Source organism: Candoia aspera, chromosome 2 (genome assembly GCF_035149785.1).
Source record: "Candoia aspera isolate rCanAsp1 chromosome 2, rCanAsp1.hap2, whole genome shotgun sequence".
In the NCBI taxonomy this organism is placed as follows: domain Eukaryota; kingdom Metazoa; phylum Chordata; class Lepidosauria; order Squamata; family Boidae; genus Candoia; species Candoia aspera.
In genome coordinates this window covers 164,742,460-164,766,508 of record NC_086154.1, presented here as the reverse complement: position 1 = coordinate 164,766,508, position 24,049 = coordinate 164,742,460, and the positions used below count along the sequence as shown (strand labels likewise).

Sequence of the window (24,049 nt, the reverse complement as noted above, 5' to 3'; positions counted from 1 at the left end):
TGTGTTAGATTCCCATTCCTTTACCCAACCAGCTTCTTCCAGATGTGTTAGATTCCCATTCCTTTACCCAACCAGCTTCCTCCAGATGTGTTAGATTCCCACTGTCTTTTATGGGACAAGGATTGGAGGTGATGGCCCTTCCTCCACCCATGGAAGAGGTTCCATCTGTAGTCTATTTCCATATTCAGAAATATCAGATGGCGTGATATTCAGAGCAGCAAAATGAGTCAATTAAAACTTAAGGCCATGAGGTATTTCAGGTTACTTGTTCGTGGGACTACTGACTTCAATGGAATAAATAGGTAAAGAAGTAAGTATAGAAAAAATTACACCAGAGAAGGATGCAGCAAGAAGGAAGAGTGCATGTGTGAAGGAGCAGCATGGAGACATTATGGCTGCACAAACCAAGGTCTGAGTGTCACAATTTTTTCACTTTCCCGTTGTGTTTACATAATGAACCTTTCTTTTGAATAAGGCTAAAGATGACTTTTTAAGTATCATTGGAGAGTTCCAAAGAAAAACCCCAAAGATGTCATTCAATAATATTATGATTACAGAGATAAAGAATTTCTATTAATTGGGTAAGTTGATACGAAGGCACAAAGAAATGCAGTTGCTCAGGGAATTCTAAGTGACCTATTTCTGGGAGAGAAGTTATTTGGCTGGATTTAAAAAACTCACATGAGGGATTGCTAGGAACTGGGAAACAGTTCCCAGGATGCAGGGCAAGAAACAAGGGGGCTGGTGGTGAAACAGGTATTATTCTGAGCAAAAGAACCAAAGGAAGAAAGTGAATAGGGCTGAAGAAGAAGATTTCAGGGGAAAGGAGTTGAGGCAAAAAGACAATAAGCAGAGAAAGAATTCTAAAGGAAAGATATTGACCTTAAGAGATTTACTGATGGAATGAAACCAAAGAGTGATTAGGATTCAATAAGAGAAGGGTAAAGAAAAATGGGAAAAGTCAGCCATGTTTTGAAAAGCAGGCCCATTAATGAACACTCCAAGCTAACATGCCAAAAGCAATTATGTAAACTCTGATCTATGTTTTGTGCACTAGAGATGATCATTCCTGCGTCAACTGGATATTGCAATGGTTATTCTGTACCTTGTTTACACCACAGCTAGACTAATGCGATATGCTCAAAGGATACCTGCAAACTCTTTTGGTGTAAAATACGCCTATTAGTATGCTTTGAGGTATGGATGCATTGAGAGCACCTAACACCAGCACTGAAAATGGCCTTCAGGATTCCATTTGAAGTAGCGATCTAAAACTTCAAACACTTAATGGCTATGATCTTGCTGAGTGCAAAGACCTCTTATTTCATTATAAACTTTGAAATCCACAGGAGAGACCTTTCTTTATACACTCTTATTGAGGAGACCGACTTGTCTGGCACCTGAGAAATAATCTTTCCTTGTGTCATTTGATTTGATTTTATGTATTGTTGAATTTATACTCTACCTTTCTGTTTACACAAACACTCAGAGTAGCTTACTGTAGAACAATTGACAAATACAGAAGGTAAAGCACAGTGGAACACACTCTCGTTGTCCTGAATTGTGATTGTCTCTGTTTTCTCTGCATTCAAAAAGAGCCTCAAATGGACTTTTTTCAGTCTGGCCCCTGGAATTCTTTATGCTTTATTAGAGTTTTTTTTCCCATTTGAAAATTCTGTTTTTAATGGTATTTAAATGTTTTTTTTCCTTTTATGCTAGGCAACTTGGGCATCATTTTTCTTTAGCAGAAAGGAGCAGGAGAAGCAGAAGAAGCAGAGGTCATAGATATGTGGAACTGAGAAAGGAAGAGCCAGGAAGACAGTTGGAACTGGCGAAAATGATACATGGAAACTATGAGTTACTAGTGTCACTACAAATGGCTCAAGCTGAGGATGATGGGCATAGCATAGTGCAGGGGGCTTCAAACTTTTTCAGGCCACAGAACCTGTTCATTAAAATCACTGCAATTATCATCATCATCACCATCATCCCAGAATCCCTGATCAAGGGGCAAAACTCTAGCAATAAAAAATTGGTTGCATTTGAGTGAACATTTCTCAACTCTTTGTTTTTTGCCAAGAGCCTCTAACAGAACCTCATCAATCTGAAAACCCCCAATCAGGTTGAAAAACTCTGGTACAGTAGAAAGAATATACCACTGCAAACACCAGAGACTTTAGTAATTGTATTACAAGTAGGATGAATAAATGAATCATAATTTGTGCATCAAAGTGAACATCGCGATGAAATAACATAATCAAAAAGAAGTCCCCAAAATGATGTTTACAGTAGGGCATGAATAAGAATAAACCAAGATTTAAAAGAATAAACAGATTTAAAAGGAATAGGTATAGAAAAGAATAGCTTAAAGTCCTCCTCACCCCTCCAACTGGATACATTTAGAAATGTTATCTACTGATACTCTTGCCAAATAAAAAATTACTATCTGAACTGGTTTTAAAATTGTTCTGTTGCAAGTTGTTGTACTTGCAATTCTGGATACATGTAGATTCTCTGATAATGAGTACTTGGTGTGAACAATCTTAGTGCTACTGGATCCATGTCTAGGTTATATCTTCATTAATGGTATGACTACTTGCAGTCTTATTTAGAATGTGTTCCTGCTCTTTGCCCTCAAAGATATCAGTAATGATCTGCAGAAGCTTCTGGCCATAGAAGTAACCATCTGTCTCTTCCCTCTACCTAAAAGCTTCTTCATGATGAGATGGTTTTCTTCCAAAAGTACATCAAACACATTCACTGAGGGCATGTCCATGCCCCATGTTTTATTAGCTTCCCAGTTGCCACACACGTAATTGAAGAAGTCTTCACAAGGATCAATGGTGCCATTCTGAGCCTTCTGCAATCTTGCCAGGAGCACAAGGCACGATGTAGTATTGCAGCTTTCTGGAAAAACATAGGAACAGGGAGGAGGAATTTTAATACAATTCTTCTCTTTATTGAAAAGCATAGGTTGTCTTATAATATAACCACCAGAAAACCCATGGCATACAGTATATGTACAACTTTCTACATCAGGAATAATAAAATTCCTTAGAGAAAATAAGAGTATATAATGAACCATGCTTAGAATTTGTGCCCCGGAGGCAGAACAGAGATTTCATTGAGTCTAGAATCTTAGATAATGAGGTGGGTGGGGAGAGAGAGAGAAAGAGAGAGAAATTAAGAATGTGATGAAATTCCTCCCTGCTTTCTAGGCCCCTGGGGAGATGCAGTCTCTGGGGGTAAAAAAACTACTGAGATCTTCCATAAAGAGCAATTTCCAGCAAAGTGGCACTTGTTTAATGGGTGTTTTCCATGTATTTCTTCCTTTGAAATTTTTTTTTTTTTTGGTTCTTTTAAAGTAAGTTCCACATTGCTCAGAAAAACCTATGTACCAGATTCCCTTGGAATGTACTTCCCACAATGTCTTAAAAGTGACATACATAAGTTGGGCTAGATCACATGAGTACTGTGCAAAAGTTTTAGGCAGGTGTGAAGAAATGCTGTAAAGTAAGAGTGCTTTCAAAAATATATATTGTAATTGTTTATGTTTATCAGTTTACAAAATCCAAAGTGAGCGAACAGAAGAGAAATCCAAATCAAAGCAATATGCCTAAAACTTTTGCGCAGTACTGACATAGCCATATATCTCAGTATCATTAGTAGCACTATAGGTGGCTAAGCACAATCTACAATAGAAGTAACTTATTAACATCCACCCACTCCCTCCTCAAGTTCTTTCTTCCATTTGAGGGGCATACATATTTAGCTTCAGTAATGTTGTTTCATCAATGAAGCGTCAGGGAAATGGTAACTTCTAAAAGGTGGTAACTGAATATCTAGAGTTACAACAAGGAAGATATTTACACTGAATATACAGGGAAAGATTTCATGAATATTTTAAAATACGATGATATCATGTTTTAGTATGACAGTGCATTGTACAATAGCCAACTGTATTTTTAAACCTTAAAAATCTGTTCATGCCCTTTGCAGAGAATCTGGGAGTAGGAAGTAGACCCTTGTAGGATGGAGTTCTTGTAACTAAACCTATGGAACTTCACCATCAATCTGTGTGAATTGAAGGTACATCACCAATGCTCTCTTGCAGATGTTTACAATATTATAGGGTAAAATTACTAATAGCGGACTAAATGCTTTCTAGGAATGTGTTTTGATATTTCTGCTATCCTCACTGAGAAACTATGATAAACGAGGGAATCTTGGGATTCTCAAGATGCAATTTAAGGTACAAGAGTCTTCTAGGAGTTTTCTAGAGGGAGGGAGGGAGAAGTTTATGTGATCTCCATATCACAATATTCACACTATGCAATGTTTGCAAAAAAAATATGTGCAACTTCTCTCATAATTCTGTGGTGATCCACAGCTGCATTGGTAAAGTTCTTTATCCATATAAAGCACTATTCTTTCATTCTGGTAAGTAAACATTAAAACTGTTATAGCATGTCTAAAATGTGATTCCCACATTTTCCCTCTCATGCTGTCAGGCTGCTCTGAATACTAGCCTGAAGGAGAGTTTCTCTCAGTTTTTTGCTAGCATCTCAGCCAAATACGCTCTGTCAGATACACATACGAAGAGCATATATACACTACCAGGAGCAATTGATCCCCTATCAAAAGCAGCTCACTCCTAGAATCCCAACAAGCTTATGACTAAATTCTTGTGTAGGATTCCAGCTCTCATAACCTTCAGTTATCGTAACTACTCTAAAACAACTTTCTGAAGCACTTCAGAATTAATTAGACATTTTTTGGATTCCCTCAGTCTGAGAAAGTGCCTCTGTCACTCATTTTCCATGCTTAACATGGAGAGAACCAGTGCTAAGGGCAGAGCCTTCACATGGACAAACAGGTCAGAAAAAAGGAAAACTCTAATACCTAGATCACATCTAATGATGGAGAAGACAATGACTACCACAAGACCAATGACAGCACTGAAGAGGAGAGCACAAAGGAACAGAGATTTTCCTCGAGAGCATCTTTGCATGGTCCCTCCTGGGCCTTCATCAGTCTGGAATCAGAAAAACAGCAACTAGTTAATACCTTGTGTAGACAGGACTAGTCCTTATCCAGGAAGCAAAATCAGGAGAAGTTTGAAAATCAGGTGAAAATCAGGTAACAAGTATCATAACACAGATGGTGAACTAGTGAATTAATGGAGGATGCTAAGAGTGGTAGTTCAACAATATTTTGATGGTCACAATTCTCTACACATGATCAGAAATATAGGAAGTGCAGTTACACAACAATTCCTCACTGAATATTATTTTCTATTCTAAAATATCAATGAATTATTTAAAAACATTCATGCTGCTGTTGATGTTTGAATATGATTGATTTCTAATACAATGCTAAACAAAGACGACTTATATTTTAGTGAAGGATAAATCTCTTTGAATACTTCATACTTTCTAAGAAGAATCATTTCTTTTTTATTAGTGCAAATCTTATACAATTAACAAGGCCCAGAACTTAGAACATCACTTTTTAAGCAAATGAGGCCTTTCGTTTTCATCATTTTTCAGTGCTTGGGAAGTCATTGCTTGTAGCGATACCATTAAAACAGAACTTTTGAGCAGAGCAACCAGAGCCCTATTCAGCAGGATCCATGGAGAGGGGAGCTTCTACATGAAGCAGGACTAGTTTACTTCCAGGATTGACTAAATTGTCTAATTCATATTCCCTTTAAAGGCGAGAGAGGTCCCTGTGAGTCCATTTAGATCACAAAATTCCTCTTTTCTTGTTTTACTCTGGAAAGTTGAATTAGAGGTGTGATGACACAGTTAGGTTTTCAAGCAAATGGGGAGAATACGTAATAGATTGTCAGGAACCAGGCCAAGAACCATGCTGAGCCGATATCTCCAACTCTAGTTCTTTACTGTTCTCAACATGTAGACAGAATCTTGCCAGGCTAAAGCTACTGTAACTGACCTAAGCACAAATAACCAGGGAGACTCTAGGGCGGGGCGACCCTGAACCTCTGAGCTTTCCCACAAATACTTTCCGGACTGTGAATCCTCTTATCTCTCTGGAATGCGCTTTCCTCTTCCTGAGAATTAGTGGCAGTGCCAGAATCCACCACATAGATTTTGCATGGTTCCTAATAAACTTACAACATTTATGAACGAAAGGGATTTATTCAAAGGTATTCAAAGCTGGGGATATTTAATGTGAAATGAAATGTTTTGGTGTAAATAGGAGCATGGGTGGAAATGGAGATGGAAGTGAACAAATCCCAGAATGAAACAGTTCAGGTAGGATCTAAAATATTAAGTCAACAGGACTAAAGTGTCAGAACATGGATATAGGTAATGGGAGATACATCTGAAGATTTTTAAATTCCTTCTCCATTCTTTTTTAACTCTTTCACATACCTCCCTGCTCTCTAAAACGTTGGGTGACAGTGTATCTTGCAAGCTCTTACTTGTGCAATGCGCAAACAGATTCATACATCCTTGGCTATCACGCGATATAGTCAGCAGCTTCAGACAGTGCATTCACATCTGTCATGTCAAATACTCCAGATAGGACTTGCATAACAACTGTCCTAACAGTCAGGAACCACGCTGAGACAAAGAATAGGTCTCTAGTGTTTTATTACTGCTACATTAGACAGAAAATCCTAACAAACTGAAGAAGCGTGGGAAAACCCAGACAGATAAACCCCAAAAGTTAAGGCAGGTCTGATCTGTGTCTCTTTGAATGGCTGCTTAATTCCTCAGTACTACGCATGTGTTTTCCCCCCTGGATAGAGGCCCCCTCCTGCTCGCCATCAGTACTCATGACATCACCCTCCCCTCCAGATTCACATTCCATTTCAGCCCCCTCCCTTCCAGAGTTCCTTCCTCCCTCCAGGGTCTCATGAGAGTCCATCTCCCCCTCCAAGCTCCCATGGGAACTGGGCAACGATGGAAATTCTTCAAAGGAAAACTCCTCCAAGGACAAATCACTGCTGCTCTCCAGGTCTGATAACGCTTCTGGCCCAGGTGGCTGCTGATGGAAAATAGCTAGATAATTAGAAGATTCTTCCCCCCTCCCCCTTGGGAAATGCAAGTCGGAGGTGGAGGGCTGCGGCTCCCCTTCCTCCTCTGTCTCTGGTCTCAGAGCCTCGGGCGGGGGTGGAGGTTGCCAACTTATGAACTCCTCTGCTTGGGATTCCTCTGCTTGCTCAGTCAAGTGAGGAATCTCTGGTAGAGTGCGAGGCTTGGGTTTGTGAGGGAAAAACTGATGGAATCGTTGAACCAGCGCTGGTGCATGCACACCTCTGGCATTTTCCCACGTGCACTCTTCCTCAGCGTACCCTTTCCAGTGTATGAAATATGGGATGCCCCTTCCCCTCCTCCTAGGGTCCAGAATTTCCTCAACTTCGTATTCCTCCTCCTCCTCCACAATTACTGGAAGTGGAGGGGGGCAGTTGCGATCGTAAGGCACTTGGGGGAGGGTCCTTGGCTAGCAAGGCTCTGTGAAAGACTGGATGGATTTTCATGGATGCTGGCAGCTTTAAGCGATAAGCCCCTGGATTTATCTGCTGTACCACAGTGAAAGGGCCCACAAACTTAGAGTCCAACTTCTTGGAGGGCCTGGTAGAGGTCAAAAACTTGGTAGAGAGCCACACTTTGTCTCCTACTGCAATCGCTGGCCCCTCCTGCCTGTGAGCGTCTGCCGCCCTTTTGTAAGCACTCTTTGCCCTGTTCAGCTGCTCCTTTAACAACTCCTGTGCAGCTTGTTGCTCTTTAAGAAAATCAGCCGTGGCTGGAACAGCTCCCTGCTGGGAGGAGGTGGGCAACACCCGAGGGTTAACCCCGTAGAGTGCTTGGAAAGGAGACATCTTGGTAGAGGATTGCACAGAGTTGTTATAAGTAAATTCTGCCATGGGGAGCAGGGCTGGCCAATTGTCTTGCTGATAAGTGGTGTAACACCTGAGATACTGCTGTAACCATTGGTTAATTTTCTCGGCTTGCCCGTTACTAGCTAGGTGATGCAATGATGATAGGTGGATCTGGACCCCTAATGACTGGAAAAGGGCCCTCCAGAACCTGGAAGTGAACTGAGGGCCTCTGTCACTGACCAAGTGATTTATCATGCCTCTATACCGAAAAACATGGTCCATAAACAACTGCTCTGTGGCTTGCGCAGATGGGAAGCCCTTGCAAGGAATAAAATGCACCATTTTAGTGAAAAGGTCCACCACCATTAGTATGGAAGTCAGCCCCTGGGCCGGGGGTAAATCAGTGATGAAATCCATGGAGATTGTATCCCAAGGCCTACTGGGGGTGGGTAGGGGTTGCAAGAGTCCTGTGGGCTTCCCTGGGAGAGGCTTGGCCCGTCTACAGGTATGATAAGAAGCCACGTAGCCCTTTATGTCTGCAGTCATCTTAGGCCACCAGTAGTCTCTCAGAGCTCTATGGAGAGTTTTGAAAACACCTCTGTGGCCTGCCGTTTGATGGTCATGGCAAAGTCTCAGTACTTCTTCCCTCAATGAGGGGGGGATGTATAATCACCTGCTATGCCAGAGGATTCCTGCCTCCACATTAAATGGGGAGGCAGTGTCTTGCAGGCCCCTCTGGAGGTCATCCATCCTGGCCCTGGCATACAGGTCCTGTTGCTGCTGAGCTCTGACTCTTGTAAATAGGTCCTCTGCTTGTCTGCCTGCTGCTAAAATCTCTGTCTGGTTCCCCCTCATAGACTGCTGAAAGTTGTGAGGTTGTTGTAACTGCTGTAGCATGGCTGCTTGTAATGTGTTGATCTGGAGATCTATTTGTTGTTGATGTTGTTGCAATGCTGCTGCCAGTTATTCGATGGCTTGCCGAATTTCCTGGTTTTCCGAAGACATTTTCCCAAATGTCTCTTCCTTTTTTTTTTTTTGTTCCTCCCTCTTTCAATGGGAGTAGTAGAGTTTGTTAGGATTGATGTCCTAACAGTCAGGAACCACACTGAGACAAGGAGTAGGTCTCTAGTGTTTTATTACTGCTACATTAGACAGAAAATCCTAACAAACTGAAGAAGCATGGGAAAAACCCAGACAGATAAACCACAAAGTCAAGGCGGGTCTGATCTGTGTCTCTTTGAATGGCTGCTTAACTCCTCAGTACTATGCATGCGTTTTCCCCCCTGGATAGGGGCCCCCTCCTGCTCACCATCAGTCCTCATGACAACAACTTTCAGAATTAAACTTTCGTAACATCACCTCAGATCAATTTGCACATTCAACTGAGAGACTTCATTCATTAATCATTTCTAGAGAAGTAGCCCTGTTAAATCTGTTGTCGCAAAAGTGACAACCTACATCTATTAAAGTGGACATTACACAAACATATGTCATAATTAATTAGTTGATCTCTAAGATTCACCCTGGACAACCATTTCTGGATTCAGAAGCTAAGCAGAGTTGGACCTGGTTGGTTCTTAACTAGTTGACCTACAGGGAATACCAAGGCTGAAAGCTAGACTGGGAACTCCTCCTCCTCCTCCTCCTCCTCTTCCTCCTCCTCCTCCTCCCAGAAGAAGGCAGTGGCAAACCAAACAAAAATCACATATACAGGTCCATGAAGTCACCAAACATTAGGCTGTCCTTGAAGGAGGTATTACCTTTGACGTATCTAATCACCTTACAAAGGCATGCTCCTGAAAAGTGACTAAATAAACTAAATATCTCTATATCTCTGTACACACAAATGCACACACTACTACCATAATTCTACCAAGAAAACAGTATGGATGTGCCCATGAAGTCACTGGGAGCTGAGCTTAATTTGAGGGAGATTTTACTTGTCCATGTCTTGATTAACCATGAAAAGAAATTAAACAACAGACATGCATTTACAATTGACCTTGTGTATTCTAAAGTTATTGCAACTGCATAGGGCAGTGTTTCCCAACCTCAGCAACTTCAAGAAGTGTGGACTTCCACTCCCAGAATTCCCCAGCCAGCATGAGAAACACCGGCATAGGGAAAGGAATAGCAACATGAACAGAAAGATGTGAGTGCAACAAAGGAGATGCTGGCCCAAAATTTGCCAACAACAAAGGTATCTCACAGTCATCTCTGTGTATCACTGCCAATATAATTCAGAGGTCAAAATGAAGTACTTGGATCTTAGAGACCTGACTGTATTTCAGTCTGCCCTACCACACACAATGGCTGTCTTATTTAAAAGAATGAAATCAGTAATTAAATTATTTCACCATTTTGACAACTGCCTCAAACCCAGAGCAACTCTTCCAAGCCAGAATCTCTCAGTACCTTCATTAACAAGACATTTTGAACTGAAAAGGATAGAATACAGGATTTTCAGCAAGTTAAATATTTTTCATACAGAACTAATTTATAGCCTGAATATCTTAGGGCAGACACTGCAAAGTCTTACTCTCATACTTCTTAACAATTTTCCTATGAAGGGGCAAGGAGCTGAACCTTTCCACAGATAATGGAGAAACTTGGAATTGTCTGTTTACCAACCATCTCCAGAACATTTGTCAGCTTGTGAACTCACTGTCACAATTATTTTTATATAAAACTATAATTTTCTAGCAATGAAATCTGAATTCAGCATATTACACTGTGTTGCATATTGTTTCCACAAATGTAAATCTGTGTGAGAGAACAGTAGAGAGAGTGACAGCTGAGGAAGGGGGAGACCAATTAATGCAGGGAGGAAGCTCAAGGCCCACCTAGCACCTTCAGCCATACAACCACTGCCATGCCATTCTTGACTCTTGCCATCCTTGCAAGCAGGCCTATAAAGCAAGAGTTGCCAGACCCCTGAAATAAAATATTTGGGGCAAGGTTTTGGAAGAAGAGCTTTCTGGGGTTCTTGGTGTTAACAAAGGTTAAATCAGCAGACGGAGGCAGCATATAGTAGTACATGGCTCATATATGTATGATATCTAGTGAGCTTCATAGGAGTTGGAGCTGAAACATCTAATATTCCAAACTGTTAGGATTCATGGACTGGGAAGTTTGGGGAAATTTATTCTAAGAAAAAACTATTTTATCATACTCCATTCTAAAACACTGACAAAGGTAGAAAGGAGCAGTCTTACATTTTTTTATCCGGAGCTGGGCCAGATTGGTTAGCCTCCTTAAAAAACCCATGGCAGAATTAACATACTTTATATTAATCTTGTAAGTGTAAACAACATGTAATAATTATCAGATCTAATTTCCAAGTCAAAATAACTTTAGTATATATGTAGCCTTAGGTGTTAATATCAGTTCATCAAAGAAATCCACTGTACAGAAATATTCTTCAATTTTATTGAATAATGTGCAACATTATGAACCTTTAATGTTAAAGAAAAGAATGCCATACATTTATATATCAGCTGTTTTCTCTCCCTATGTTAAGTCTATATCATGAAATCTGAACTTTGCATGCATCAGGCAACTCAGTGTTATTTTGGGCATCCAGTAAAATGACAGGGTTAATTTGTCCCTGATTCAAAATTCTCCATAAAATTCCACTTTTGATCTGAAGTTTAGGTGCTCTGCCCCATGCCAGAAATTGTGCTTGCTTATATAAACAAACCTGGCAGGAACAGAGTAGGGGGAATGCTAGATTCAGTGATGGCAGTGATGCTCTCTAACTGGAATGTCCTTTGCAAACAGACTACTATTGGTTATATCAAGGATAGCATCTTAGAAACAATGCTGGGAGAGAATTTGAAAGAGAAATCTTATTTTAACCATTTGCTTACCTCACTGTCTCCCATCTCCCATCATTAGAAGTTGGGAGATGGGAAGAATATATTTTGTGCCAGACTTGCTTATATGATAGCCTTAAAGATGAATTTTGTTTAAGGGAAAGATGAATAAATTAATCTCTTGTAGTCTTCACTGCTTCTTACTCCCAACTGTTAGTTCTAATCCTTTGTCATGTTTCCTTTCCTTTGCCCAAAGACCCATCAGTGTTGATCTGAGATTTGTCATAGATATTTCTCATCATGTATTCTAGTTTCACTCCAAATTTTATTACCTTCTCACTCAAAACAATATTGAGGCATATAAAGAACCTCCAGGAATATCTTTAGAAGACCTATCAATGAATACTAAAGACAAGGCAAGTTGGCCAGCACTTGTCCATATAGTCAGCAGGAACTAAGCCTGGCTCAGTGGCACCACTTCCGGTGAAATTTAGCAAACATAATTCTTAATGGTGATCTGGCCTAAATTTAAATTTTCCTCTGTTCTAGTTAAAAAGAAAACAGATTCTAAAGCATGTGAGTTCTAGGTCCCTACAGTGATTTCTGTGACATTTAGCATTTTCTTATGCTCTGGTTCCTGCAAATATCAATCTGTTCTGATTTTAAATATTTAAAAGTTGTTCGTTTTTCCCATGGTAGGAAGACTGCTATTTTTCCCAGTTCGGTTTCAGAACTGGGAACCAGATAGTATGTGCTGCCCCCTGAACCGACACAGAGCCAAGGATCTCACTGCAAAGCAGGTGAGAAGTATGTGATACTTACTCTATCATCAAAAAAGTTCTTGTTGCAAAATATGCCATTAAAGTAAAATGAGCAATTAACCTCATGTGTGAGTTATCTAAGTAATAAGTACAGGAAAAACTCATTAGGTTTCTATAATAACCCAGTATTTGTTCTCATATTTCTTAAGGATAATATCTATCACTTGGAATTAATCATACTTCAAAGTATGTTTAACTTAAATCTATCACAACATAGTCAGTGGGTGGGGGGTTCAAATACTTTAAACAACAGTATCTGACAGGCCCCAGATCTGTGCAGCCAAACCCGACGGATGACTGAGTCGTCATTACATTTGAAAAGCAGTTGTAGATAGCACGTTTTAAACTTATTGAAATGTTGGTGTTCAACATTTAGGAAATGACGACACAGTCTGCAGTGGACTAACGAGAGAATATTAACATTTAATTCCCTAAAAAGACATTACTGCTGCTCAGTGGAGTGTGGGGAAATGGACGTCGCCGGATGGAAGTAGTATCCTGCATTTGTTTTTATCGATATCTTTACAATTATTGTTGCCGAGAGGAAGCATTTGTTTGAATACCCAATGCTTAGTTTCTAAAAATATGTATGTTGCTGCTATAAACTGAAAGCTTTTGATGTGTAACTTTGTCTCCCTAATTCTGAGTCTGGCTGTAAATGATCCAGGATCCAAGCCAACGAACACTGCCTTCTAAAATGATAATTCCTCTATCCTAGAGTCAAGTCTGGCACTGAAAACACACGTACCCACAAAAACACAAATTAAAGCTTGATTTTAGCTGGTAAAAGTTTGTGTGTGTGTGTCTCTGTGTGTGTGCGTGCGCGTATCTGTTTGTTCTGAATAGCAGAAGCTAGCTAGCAAGCAATGTATCTTTTAGTCCACACACCACACATTCTCTTGGAGCAAACAAATACCTAATGCCTGAGAAGATAAATGCCTAAAATAAGATGAGCAAAGAGAGAAAAGTGGGCCCCGTCCTACCTGCCGAGATGTCCTCATGATTTCACTTTTGAATTCTTTGTGAAACTTCTCTCCTTGGCTGTGTCCTTTACTCCACCTTCTCCTCAGGGGTTAGCAATGAATATCATTTCAGAGCAGAGACCAAGCTTTCTCTTCCTACTCTGGCTGGAGGCATGACAGAGGAGGAGATGGAGGAGTGGCAGGGAAGCTGGTCAAAATAACATCCCTGAAGGAAATGGAAGCTGATAACTTTCCCACCCACTCCTTTGTGTCATGGTTTTCTCCTGGAACGTGAAATTCAAACACACTTTCTACTCCTTGGGATGGAATGCATATCTTTTTCATCCAGGGACTGCAGAGTAACTTCATTGCCTACAAGGGTTTTCAGACTGCAGCCTCTGCCTTTCCCTCTGCTCCTTTCTTCCCCCCACCCCCAGGGATATTATCTCTTCCCCACATGCACATGGGGACACACCCAATGCTAGGATGTCCAACTGCTCATCCACACTTGACATTCAATCCATAGCTCACCCTCCCTTGCTTCACAATTGTCCTGCCGCTGCCTTCTACCCATCTTGCCACAACCTTGCATGCCTGCTTTGATCTGAGACATTTTCTGCACACCGCCTGTTTCAACCTGCTGTGCTGGGCCCTCGGGCTTCTGTTAGCATTAAAGTACAAATAATGCAAGCTTTGGCTTCCACCGATCCTCCTCCTTTTTCTCCCCAGTTCCTGAAACAAGTGAGAAACGTATTTCAGTGACTGACACCAGCACAATATTTTCTTAATGTGAACAGAGAGTTCACAAACCTCTTTTGAAACTTGCAGCCAACCAAACCCTATACTTCATTGTAATGTTAGTCTGGCAAGCTCCTCCTCAGCTGGAAAGCATCATTGGGGTAGTAGTTTTGTGGCAGAAAAAGAGATGCTTAATTTTTCTTCTGCCAGCTGTTTTCTGACCTGCAAGCTCCATTCTGATGATGTTACCTAGTCGAGTAATGAAGCACCTGCAAGCAAACAACCAAGCTCAGAGAGCACCAAGGACTCCAAAGCTCCATTCTTTCATTGTTGTCCTCTCATTTCTTGACCCACGATTACATTCACAAAGAAGTTTAAGAGGGAAAGATATTATTCTCTGCTCCTAAATGTCTCTCTCTGGAGGACTTGGCAATGGAGAGCATGCCATCAGACTACTTTTATATATGGTTATAGTGTAACTTGCAACTTCAGCCTGCTTTGGCCAAATTTTCTGCTCTGAACGTCCCAATAACTGCACCCAATAATCCTGCATTTAATTTGGTTAGGAGGAAATTTTAGTGTTTTTTTTTATTTTGTTTGTTTTCCCCACGCTAGCTGGGGAATTCTAGGACTTGAAGTCCAGACATCTTAAAAGTTGCCAAGATTGAGAAACACTGCTCTAGAGGGCAGCTGCCTCAACAGAGAACGCACGATTTCTGGGTCCAAAGATGGCTTTCTTTGAGTTAGTACTGCCGGTTCTCCAGATCTGGGTTCTCTCTCTGGACTTGAAGGGATCAGGTCATGCTGTGAATTGTATAGCTAGTATGTCTTTAGGTAGGCATTTTCATGAACACAGAGGCTTTATGTAATACACCATCTACTATTTTACATGCTACAGCCTATGGGATATCCTTCCAGCTATTAACACTATAAACCAGAGTAGAGAAAATAAATGCAGTGTAATTCACATGGCATGAAAACTTTATTAATGGATTACAAAGGACCAGTGCTTAGCCTATCTCCCCAAAGTCTCTGTGTTTACCTGGGAAATGCTAGAGGGCATTTATTTATAGCTTGGTAACTTATTATTTCTTAATCTGAGACATTGTGCTATAGATGACATGGCCAACATCTTTGCTGCTAAAAATACATAGCAAAATGTAAGCAATCCCTAATCTGGAACACCAACCGCTCACTTGGCACAAAGCCTACCAATGGCACAATAGAGGAGGGAGTGGTTAGCTTCACATAGCTTGGAAGTGAGCACTCAGGCTTCTGAAGCCATTTTAATGCTTCTGAACCATGGTCTTCATCCACAAGTTGCTGTGAGTGTACTTCCCCTTTCGCTTTAGGGGCTTCATGAGAGCCAGTTTGATGTCGTGGTTAAGGCGTCAGGCTAGAAACCAGGAGACTGGGAGTTCTAGTCCTGCCTTAGGCACAAAACCAGCCGGGCGACCTTGGGCCAGTCCCTCTCTCCCAGCCCTAGGAAGGAGGCAGTGGCAAACCCCTTCTGAAAACCTTGCCAAGAAAACTGCAGGGACTTGTCCAGGCAGTCTCTGAGAATCAGACACAATTGAACAGATTAAAAAAATGTACCTTGTAGCTATGAAGTAGGGATGGGCAACCAGCACTCCAGTGACACAAGAATGCCTGTAAATAGGCTGCAAACAATGAGTGACCAGATTTTGATCATATGATTTGTAGCACACATATAAGGGTAGACATGGGTTTGCTGAACCTCTGTAAGGCAGAATACCCTTATTTCCACCCTTAACCCTCCGAACAGTCCAAGATGCCCTCCAAACAGTCACTCATGCCGTTGTCATCTCTCATATAGACTATTGCAATGCACTGTACATGGGGCTACCCTTGAAGAGTATCCGGAAGCTTCAGCTGGTCCAGAATGCGGCTGCGCGGACAGTTATTGGTGCTGTAAAAATGGCACATGTGACACTGCTGTTACGCGAGCTGCACTGGGTACCAGTTTACTTCTGGGTCCAATTCAAGGTGTTGGTTATCACCTTTAAAGCCCTACATGGCATGGGACCAGGGTACCCGAGGGACTGTCTCGTCCCCATAACATTGACCCATCCCACCCAGTCAGGCAGGGAGGGCATGCTACGGGCCCCATCCGTAAAGGAATTCCATCTAGCGGGGTCCAGGAGGTGAGCCTTCTCTGCAGTGGCCCCTGCCCTTTGGAACATCTTGCCCCCGGTGGTGAGGCAGGCCCCTTCACTCCTGACTTTCCGGAAGAATTTGAAGACCTGGTTCTGCCGCCTTGCTTGGGCATGGGAAAGGTAACGGCTCCACCTGGGGAGGTTGGCACCATAGCAACCCCTACTGATTGGGATTCCAGCTCCTCTTGGGTTTTATATTTATTTATTCTATTTATATTCCTAGATTGTAATTTCAGGTTTATAGGTTTTTATTATCTTTTATTGTAAACCACCCAGAGTCCTCCATTGGGGGAGATGGGCGGTGATATAAATTAAACAAACAAACAAATAAATAAATAACCCACCACAAACATGATATATTAGGATTGTGCAGCACTTCAGATGCCAAAGCAAGAAAGTGCCCTGGAGTGCCTGGGGGCTCAGACATAGCACCTGCAATTCTTAAGCCAAGCAAGTCTTTCCCAGGGGTGCTGCTACACCTCCAGGCAGCAGCCGTGCAATCCTGAGAAAAGATGCAGCTGCTATCAGGAGCTGCAGACAGGAGTCTGTGCACACCTTAGTGTGCTCCGAAGGTCCTTTTCACTTTTTAATCTGAAATGTTTCACAGCATAGCTAGCCTATGTACAACCAAATTAGGAAACCACCAAGGACCAGTGACTTGTGTAGAACCTATCTACAGACTTCGCCATCCTTTTTAAAGACTGGAACTGCCATGACAATTCTTCTTCATCCTTCAGGGGAAACAGTTAATGTGAGATGAAAACACACCAGCCCCTCTCTTTCCCCCTCTGTCATTTCACAGAGCAGCTGGGGAAAGGGATGGGTTCACTCACTACTGAGCTTGGGATCTGCTAAGTAGAGGGTGAAGAACACAGGGAGAACTGGATGAACAAGGGCTCTTCCTCATAGCAGAATCAAAATATATTGGCCCAAAGTTTGCTGCCCCCAGGGAGACCACTAACCTGCCCCAGGCAGGATGCTAGCAAGTACTCCCCTCCTTTTTTACAGCATATTAAGGGCTGCAATGAGTGAATTTCCTCTGCTTTGCTTCCCTCCCTCCCACCAGCTGGTGGAAAATCATCCCACCTGTCCCTTTCTGTAATGGGGGATGGGAATGGAGACAGAGGTGGGATTTTACAAATGGCTAGACTGGCTGGTTTAGTCGTCTGTCAAAACTTGTTATGGTTTGGTGCAAGTTTTTGTATCCACAGCAAGGGCATGGATTTGTACTACAGCAAGTACATTCAAAGACAGCCCAGCTTTCAGAAGATCACTAAACCTGTTTACAGAAGCAGATTGACCATCAGCTGACACTCAGGCTCCCTTTGGACATTCCAGAACAGTGTAAATCTGTGTTCAGAAGGAACTATAATCAGATTATAGATAAGTTCTTTTTGTACACAGGTTTAGGGCACTTCTAGAACAGCGCTAAACCTGTGCCCAAAATCCACCTGAGGAACAGCTGACAGATGCAGGGAGGGTTGCACTATGAAGTGGCTCTCTCCTTCCCATATGTCCCACCTCCACTGGTGATCAGCCACTATCCAGGTTTGTGAGCCAGGGATCAGATACAGAGGAAAAGTCCAGTTTGACAGAATGAGTCTCTCTGCTGTCCGAACAGTGCCCAGGGACCCAAGGGAGAAGAAGTGCCTGCACTCAATCTGGCCAATAATAGTTGGGCTGATCCCAACCCCTAGGAGTTAGCTGACTACATCAGCACAGAATGGTTGGTGAAGATGACCATATCGTATCCAAAGCAGAAAAAAATATGTTGAGATAAGAGGAAGAACACTAAAATTAGAACAGGTAAGGATGACTTAGTCCAGCATTCAAGAATCCTGTTTTTATCCTTTTCCTTCTCTGAAGATACTTTACCAGCAGGCTGGTGGACAGAAATGTGTTCTATCTGGCAGGAGCAAGGGAAAGAATAAAGTAAAGCCAGGCCCTGTTAACCAGTAGGTGAATCTTGCAGTAGAATGAAAATATCTAGAAATCCAGTTGCATTCACTCCATCTACTGAACTTGGCTAGTCAGATGAATGTACTGTCTTACTGTACAGTCCATGGAAGAAATGAGCACAGCATTTAATTTTGCTCTACCAAATGACACCACAGACTAGGACACACCCCCAGACATTTTATCCTGAACTGCACATTGACAGCAGCATTCTTACAATGGCGAGATAAGGATTACTATGAAATACAGCTGGTTTTCCAGCGGCTGAGCATCGCCCTCAGAAAAAAGGCTGAGACTCCTTAGTTGAGCCAGTTCTGAGTGTATGGTTAAAAAAAGAAGAGAAAAAGTTCCCTGAATATGTTGAGGAAAAAGTTAGGGGTTTATTTTCTCCTTAGCACGGTATTTTTTCCATGAAGTTTCTTCCTATCTTTCAATTATACAGATTTCCATTTGATGTCAGTAGAGATAATGGTCCAGGAAAAATGGGATTTTGTGTTACTGAAGTAGCACTTATATCCTTACATACAGGGTACACCCATGGCTGAACCTCCAACAAGGGCTTTACACTAACTCAGAATTAGTTTCAAATCTCAACAGATGAATTAAGGGATAAAGACTGTTTATTTCTGATTCTGAGTCATCACCCTTAAAACTACAGGAAAAGCTTTTGTGAATGTTTCCAAATTGCTCTGAAGCACTTGTTTCTGCTTTAGGTTTTAATCTGTTTAGTCTTTATAGAAGATGCTCTTTTGACAGATCCCATGACTGCTCTCTCTCCACCCTCACATCTAATACTGATGATGATACAGTATAAGAAGCAGCAGAGAATCAATACTCTTCAAGGCATTGCTCAATCAGGGTTGACAGAAGTGGAAGAGAATCGATGTTCATAAAACTGTTGCTCAAACAAGGACATATAGGAAGCAGGAAAGGGACAAGGATTCTCACAAAGAGCCTGTGGCTCACTAATGCACCAATTGCTACCAGCAGATGTGTTGGCAAGAAGACAGGATGTCTATGCAGAAGAGCTGAAGCCATTAGAAGAGGAATGTGGATGGTGCAAGGTTCACATTGCTGATGATCCACAATGCCAGTGCAGAGCCCGTGGGAACAGATCCATTGGATCAACTGCATCAAGCCCACCATAAGGCTTTTCTTCCACACTGCTTCTCTCTAACAAACTAGATGGCATAGCAGCAGATTACTTCCCATGCTCTCAATAGCTCTTGCATGATGGAAGTCTAAAAGACAGAGTAGAAACACAGAGCTCTCAACAAACTGTGCCCTTGGAAGCAGAAATTAGGAAGACCATTTCAGCAGCAATACTTGGCTGAGATGTGAAATAATTCTCCAGGAAGTGTGTTTATGTGTTGGTAGTAGTGATGGAACTTCAGAGATACTATTAAGCCAATATTGTAACTTCCTCCAAAGGAGGTAAAGGTGGGAGAGGGAAGAAGGGGAATATCACACCAAACACTTTAAGTCAACTTCTGCTAGCGAAGGCCAAGGAATGTAGTCTGTTACAGCTTGGAGTTGGACCTTGCCTTGGGAAAAATGCAGCACAAGGCAGAAGCCCCAAACTTGTGATGCAGCACATTCTGAGCATGGTCCAGCCAACTATGTCTTTCATTCCTGCAGGGTAACATGGTGAGGCAGCTGTTAGTCCTGCTGTCATTGTTCTGGCAATGGCACAAGAACATGGGTTTGAAAGGAGTATCTTGTGCTTCTGAGCAGTTGTTTTTTGTTGCAGCTGAACGCAGAAAAGGGGAGGAGTCACCTTCATTTTTTCAGGACTATATAACTGTTCTATTTAAAGTCCACCCTAGCAACTAGAAAATAACTCCAGCAACATGGAATGGATAAAATGTACCACATTCCATTTTATACCATTTCTATGCTCTTCTGTCTTGCTCTCTGCTCTTGGAGGTAATGAGAGCAAATAAACACAGCGTTAATGGCTTGTCAAAGTAGCCAAAGAGCAGAGGTATGGAGAGAGCCATTTGTGGATGCAGGAAATGCCAACTTCCTACTCCAGGTGCTGCAGCTGTCCCTTTCCAGCTCATGTCTTGGCCTGTCATCAAAGAACATTTTCCATTCTATCATGAGGCTCTGCCACACCTTCAGTAGATGCATCCCCTCCAGAAAAAGACGATTCCAGTCATCAAGTGAAGATGTTTTGGGGATGCAACTGTGAAATTAAAATCAAATTGCCCTCATATCAGTCTCTCACTCAGTAATGCCAGACTGGAACTGAGCTCTGCTAATTTATGATTGGACCCAGGTTTAAGACAATGAAGTTTCCCAGTAGCAATCTGCAGAGTGAGTACCTTGTGAAAGAAGAGCAGGCACTGCATACAGTAAGTGATGGCCTTCCCCGGCATGCTTTTATGGCTGCAAAAATCTGTCAGTTAATCTGCTTGAATTTGGAACGGTGCTGCTGAGGGTTCTGTCCTTCTTGAACTTTGCAGCAGTCTTGCAAAAAATGCTGCTATGTGAAAAGAGGATGCTTTCCATTATTTATTTAATGTTGCCTAAGCAAAACACTAGCATGGTGTTTAGCATGGATCCCCAGGCCAGTTAGCATCCTCCCTTCTCCCACTCAGCATTACCTCATCCAGTTTATACTTTCCAGGATGCTTACACTGTGCTACCAGCAACAGTAATTTTGCCACGCAGCAACTGACTTAATTAAAAGTGCAGAAGTGAGGCTAGTAAGTAGAGCTAAGGACAAGAAAAAGAAGCCAAAACAAGGCATAAATCAAAAAGGTAAGGTGAGTACCAGCAGGTTGCCAGATGCCCTGCCCCCTCATTTTCCTTTGGAACAGAAATGTTTCCAACCAAGAATTAAGAGGCAAATGTCACAAGTCTCGGCTTTATTTAAATATAGAGTGATACAGTTAATAAAGCACTCGGTATTAGCCACTGCAAAGCCGGAAGTCTGGAGTTGTATCCTGAATCCATATCTTTCAGGAGGTTCCTGCTGTTCCTTTGGTTGCTGGCGCCTGCTGCTGAGGAATGGCAAAACAGACATTCACAGGAAGGCTGCAGGTTAAAACGTGCCTTCTCTTCCCCCAAACATTATGTAAAATACCACTTGCGCTTCTCTCTGGAGCAACATTTTTTTCCACAACTATTAAGCCCCCTAGTCAAAAGAGCTTTAGCTGCCTGGAAATCTACTCCATCACATTGCTACAGCAACTACGACTTCAGTTGTAGTTTAGCTTCCTCTGATCCAGATGTTTGTTGAAGGATTTCATGCACAAGAGAGGAATGGTTGGGTTCCTCGGCACAAAGGCAACACCATCCATAGCGTTAAATAGAGGGGACAAGCTAAAATCAAAAGGGTCCTGCTCTTTTCCCACTTCAGCCCACCTTTATATTTATAAATGGGTCTGGCTGGTCAATGGTCCCTTGTATGAGGAAAGAGAAAAAAAATCCTAGCAGCTCTTATAACCCCATCCTGTGGGTCCACAAAAGGAAAGGTGGTGCTTATGGCTCCAACTCGGTGCAGGAAGCCCATTCACTCAAAGCCATCCATGATCTGCAGATAAAACAAGTGAAGATTAAAATGCCCAGGAACATCATTGCAGCTAGCTCATTCTTTAATATCTACATTTCAGGGTAGCAGCTCTTGAAGCTATGGTTAGGACAATAGAGTAGCTTTGTTGCTAATTCTTTGCTATTATGATGGTGGGAAGAAAATTGTAGCAGCACATCACCTCTGCCTCTCCAAACTCCTTGACAATAATAGGCTGGAAAATCTTAAGATTGGCATCAAAGTTCAGATTTCACTCCTGTGCTGCACCTGGAAGAATCATAGTATTGGGAAGGAACCTAAAGGTCATCAGTTCCTTCCCAACTCTATGATTCTTCCAGGTACAGCACAGGAGTGGAATCTGAACTTTGATGCCAATCTTAAGATTTTCCAGCCTATTATTGTCAAGGAGTTTGGGGCGGCAGAGGCGATGTATCTTTGGCCAGATTTATTTTTATTTTATTTTTTATTTTATTTATCATATTTTTATCACCGCCCATCTCCCCCACATGGGGGACCCTGGGCGGTTCACAGTAAAAACACCCTCCAACAGCTGTAGCTGAGGGGAGATTTCAGAACATCCCATTTGAGTAGAGACTATACCCCTGAGGTGGGAGAGCAATTGAATCACTGGATCATATTGTACAGTACTGCTTGTTTTAAGCTGATGCTCAGCAGGAGTTCTCTCTATTTTTAGTCAAGCACATGGTTGCTCTGACTCCTTTTACTTCCAATTGTAATTATCAAATCAATCTGATTTATTTCGCTGAATGTTACTAAATATTGCTCCACCATCCGTACAATACATTGCAACCTTTCTGAGAAATCAGGATTCTACTTAATATACACAATATGGGAAAATAAAAAGATACAACTTGGAAGAGAAAAGTGACAGATGAAGATAATCTCCCATCTATCTTTTCTCACTGTACCCTTCCCCACTAAAACCACTTTTCCCCATAGAGATTTGCAATAGAAGTGTCTGGGGAAAAACAGCTGGAAGGGCAGAATGACAAAACTCTTCCAGCTACTGCTCTCTTTCCCCCTAAATAATGCATTATTTATATCACTTTTTCGAAATTTAAAGATCTGAAGCCCCATGCTGAAGTTTCCACCAAGCATTATGATTGGTTCTGTATAGATCAGCCCTATTGCATAAGGAGTTTTCAGACAGATGCTTGTCTTAGACTTCCTAAAATATATGGAGGCCATCACACTATTGAAGGCTACTAGGGAAATAGGGTGACAAGGGGCTCCTGACTGCCATGGCCAGTTGTCAAAGTACTCAGTACAGCAGATTTGTTTTATTATCTAATTATCTGGGGAAAACAGAGGGGTTATCAACATGGAAATCACTGCAGAAGAAAACAACTCACACCACTGTTTCAGAAATTACCACCTCTCACACTTTCGGTTGTTAATATATTGCTTCCAAATGTGCCATGCTATACTGGGTTTTTTTTCTTTCTTTGGTGTGTGTGCCTTCAAGCCAGTTTTTGAGTCCTGATGACTGCCTGGACTAGTCCCTGCAGTTTCCTTGACAAGATTTTTCAGAAGTGGTTTGCCATTGCCTCTTTCCTAGGGCTGAGAGAAAGTGGCTGGGCCAAGGTCACCCAGCTGGCTTTGTGTCCAAGGCGGGACTAGAACTCACAGAGTCCTGGTTTCTAGCCTGGTGCCTTAACCACTGCACCAAACTTGCTCTCTTGGTCCTGAATAGGTCCCATTAAGATCAATGGAAACATGCTGCAACCAAAAAGTTCCATTGCTTCTTCCATTCCATTAATTATGACTAATGTTAACTGAATTTATAGCCTTGGCTCTGTTTTTGTTTTTAGTATGGCTATGAGAGCTCTTGGGTAATATACATCAAAAGAGAAAAACAGCCACATATTACTTTTTGGCATGAGCCCACATCCCCTTAGTGATGTTTTTCATGTTCTATATTATTTCCTTTTGTAGTCTTGCCAAGCTAACTACAGTAAAGGTGTAAAGCCTGTTTGTACCAGCTGTGTTTAATGAGAACATTTTACTACTGTATATTCATTATTCAGATACTGTAGATGATTTCTGTTATTTCACATAGCAGCCCTCTGTTGTTTGGGGAGAGTTTGGTATCTAGCAAGTATTGTTCATACATGCTGAGATCTGTTTCTCTTCTTCACCCAAATTCTTGGCTGTCCTTCTCTCTAGATG

At 41.8% G+C, this 24,049-nt stretch overlaps 1 protein-coding gene across 2 annotated transcripts in view; it reads right to left on the bottom strand.

The window, feature by feature from the left end:
- Positions 1-13,853, bottom strand: part of KEL (Kell metallo-endopeptidase (Kell blood group)) — a 39,216-nt gene extending 25,363 nt beyond the window's left edge. For both annotated transcript variants that reach the window (XM_063294725.1, XM_063294727.1), the window contains exons 1-3: positions 13,472-13,853; positions 4,903-5,035; positions 2,704-2,907 (exon numbers count right to left, since the gene is read on the bottom strand). In XM_063294725.1, coding sequence (XP_063150795.1) covers positions 2,704-2,907; positions 4,903-5,035; positions 13,472-13,489 — 355 coding nt within the window. In that variant the 5' untranslated portion in view covers positions 13,490-13,853. The remainder of the gene's footprint in view (positions 1-2,703; positions 2,908-4,902; positions 5,036-13,471) is intronic.
- Between the last annotated feature and the right edge of the window lie 10,196 nt (positions 13,854-24,049).